We start from the raw sequence: 1,942 nt of genomic DNA, 5'->3' as shown, positions 1-1,942 counted from the left end.
AACCTTTTTTGTAATAGGACCCATTTGTAAACATTGATGCCAGTCCTGACACAGTAAATAGTTTAAGTAGCTAGCCTCCTGCCAGCCTGCAAGGGGAAACCCATGCTTTCCCATTTTTTTGTCCTTTTATAGGAGAAAATCTGTGATATTTTCCCACGTTTTTATGTAATTGTTCATGACCCTTTCTATATTCTTGTGACCCACTCTTGAGTCACAGCCCATGGGTTGAGAAACACTGATGTAGATCGTGGTCCTTTTTCTTAGGATCTTCTGAATGCATATTAACAAACTGCTTCCCTGTTGTTGAATTGACAGTGCCCTCATCTCCATGACTTTTACATATAATGTGTATAGGGTGTTACTCATGTTTCAGATCTTGTTCCTGGTACTTGTAGATGCAGTCCTGAAGTGGCAGTTTTGGGGTTTCCTTTGGTTACAATAGCTGCAAACTCAGGGGGCTGGACTTGTTGGCTCAGGAGACCCCTTCTGATACTGTGTTCTTAGAAAAACAGGCTGTACAATATAATCTTCCTTTATTCTGCTTGCTTTTTCTTCTCCGTTTCACCCCCGCTCCCAAGAAAAATAGTAACTCAACAATAAAAGCTTTCTTCTGCTCTCCTCACCACAATTTAATGGAGATGAATTGTTCATTTAAAATGCAACCTACAGCAACCCCTCTCACCCCCTGAAGTCCAGGAATGTATTCTGCATTTGAGAGACAGAAGAAATACAGAGCATATTCAGAAATCATCAAATTACTTTTATGGTGCAGTAAATTAATAATCTCTCTTTTATAAAGAATCTGCTTTTTAGAATGAGGTGGTGGTGTTTTTAAGACAGTTGAAAATAAATGATAACTTGCTTTAATGTTCCACATAGGTTTTTATATTCCAAAACCAGGTTATAAAATAGGAAAAAGTTTTTTCTGATTCTAATTTCTAGATATCTGTTAAAAAAAGAGAGAGTGAGAGTATGCTCATGGTCCTCCTTCATGTCATGGCTGTTGGGTTAAGAAACTCTGCTTCCCTCCTCCTCCCCCCCCGTCTGCACTAGCATATTTATTAGAAAAGATCTTAATGTTGCTTTTCTGATGTGGTATATAAAATTAGAGTTTTTCTTTTCTTGAATGGAATATGGACTCTACCTTTGCCTCTAGGTACAAGAATACAGAGAGGCTCTTGAAGGTGTACTTATTAGAGAAAAGAATGGCATTCTTCTGGTGCCAGAGCTGTATGCTGTCCCTCCTGATAAGGTACTGGGAAAAAAAAGTTAACTGAAGTTAGCTGCTCCTTTTTTGAAGTGCAGCTATAAAATGACAAAGCTGTAGTTGGTAAATGTAACAAGAAATGTGTGTAGTAGCTTTTGTGGGTTTTCTTTTCTTTTTTAAATAATTGAGTAATAATTAACAATTTCCAATGAAGAAACTCTGGTACCTTGCAAGTTTCCACAACTCCAGTGCCTGATCTGAGAATACTGAATAGTAAGAAAGAACAAAAACATTATGGAGCACTGAGAGCAGGGAGATATGTTAGGGCTGGTCTAAACATTTACAACTTGTTTCTACAAACAATATTTCCGCTCCTACCTCCCCGCAGATTATTTTGGTAGGGACTCCAAGAAAAAAGTCAGGGTAGGTAGATTACTTGTTAGGGAGTCCAAGAAATAAGGAGTGTAGGTTTTGCCTGTTACTTTTTTTGCCTGGTATGCATTCCGTATGAAACCTTATACTGTAAAAATAATATATGAAGTGTTTCTAGTGTTTTCTTGTACTCTTCCCCCTTTACAGACCTATCCTGCATTGTTGTGCCAAATAAATGATTGGCTCCTTTATTAATAGACTTCCCTATTTCATTCTTTAAGCATCTTTGTAAACACAGGAAGAGTGCTGTAGCATATAGTTTCGTAGTTTCATAGTTTCTGGGGTCGGAAGGGACCTGAGTAG

At 37.9% G+C, this 1,942-nt stretch overlaps 1 protein-coding gene across 6 annotated transcripts in view; it reads left to right on the top strand.

Moving 5' to 3' along the window:
* PHKA2 (phosphorylase kinase regulatory subunit alpha 2) overlaps positions 1 to 1,942 on the top strand; it is a 76,855-nt gene that overhangs the window by 19,975 nt on the left and 54,938 nt on the right. For all 6 annotated transcript variants that reach the window (XR_002098957.1, XM_019524828.1, XM_019524827.1 and 3 more), the window contains one exon: positions 1,157 to 1,252. Coding sequence is in view for 5 of the 6 variants with exons in the window: in XM_019524828.1 (XP_019380373.1) it covers positions 1,157 to 1,252 (96 nt within the window). In the remaining variant the exon portion in view is untranslated. The remainder of the gene's footprint in view (positions 1 to 1,156; positions 1,253 to 1,942) is intronic.

This window comes from Gavialis gangeticus, unplaced genomic scaffold (assembly GCF_001723915.1).
Source record: "Gavialis gangeticus isolate Ggan-Ray unplaced genomic scaffold, GavGan_comp1, whole genome shotgun sequence".
Taxonomy (NCBI): Eukaryota; Metazoa; Chordata; order Crocodylia; family Gavialidae; genus Gavialis; species Gavialis gangeticus.
The sequence above is the reverse complement of the archived record's forward strand: the minus strand, read 5'-3'. Positions and strand labels throughout refer to the sequence as shown.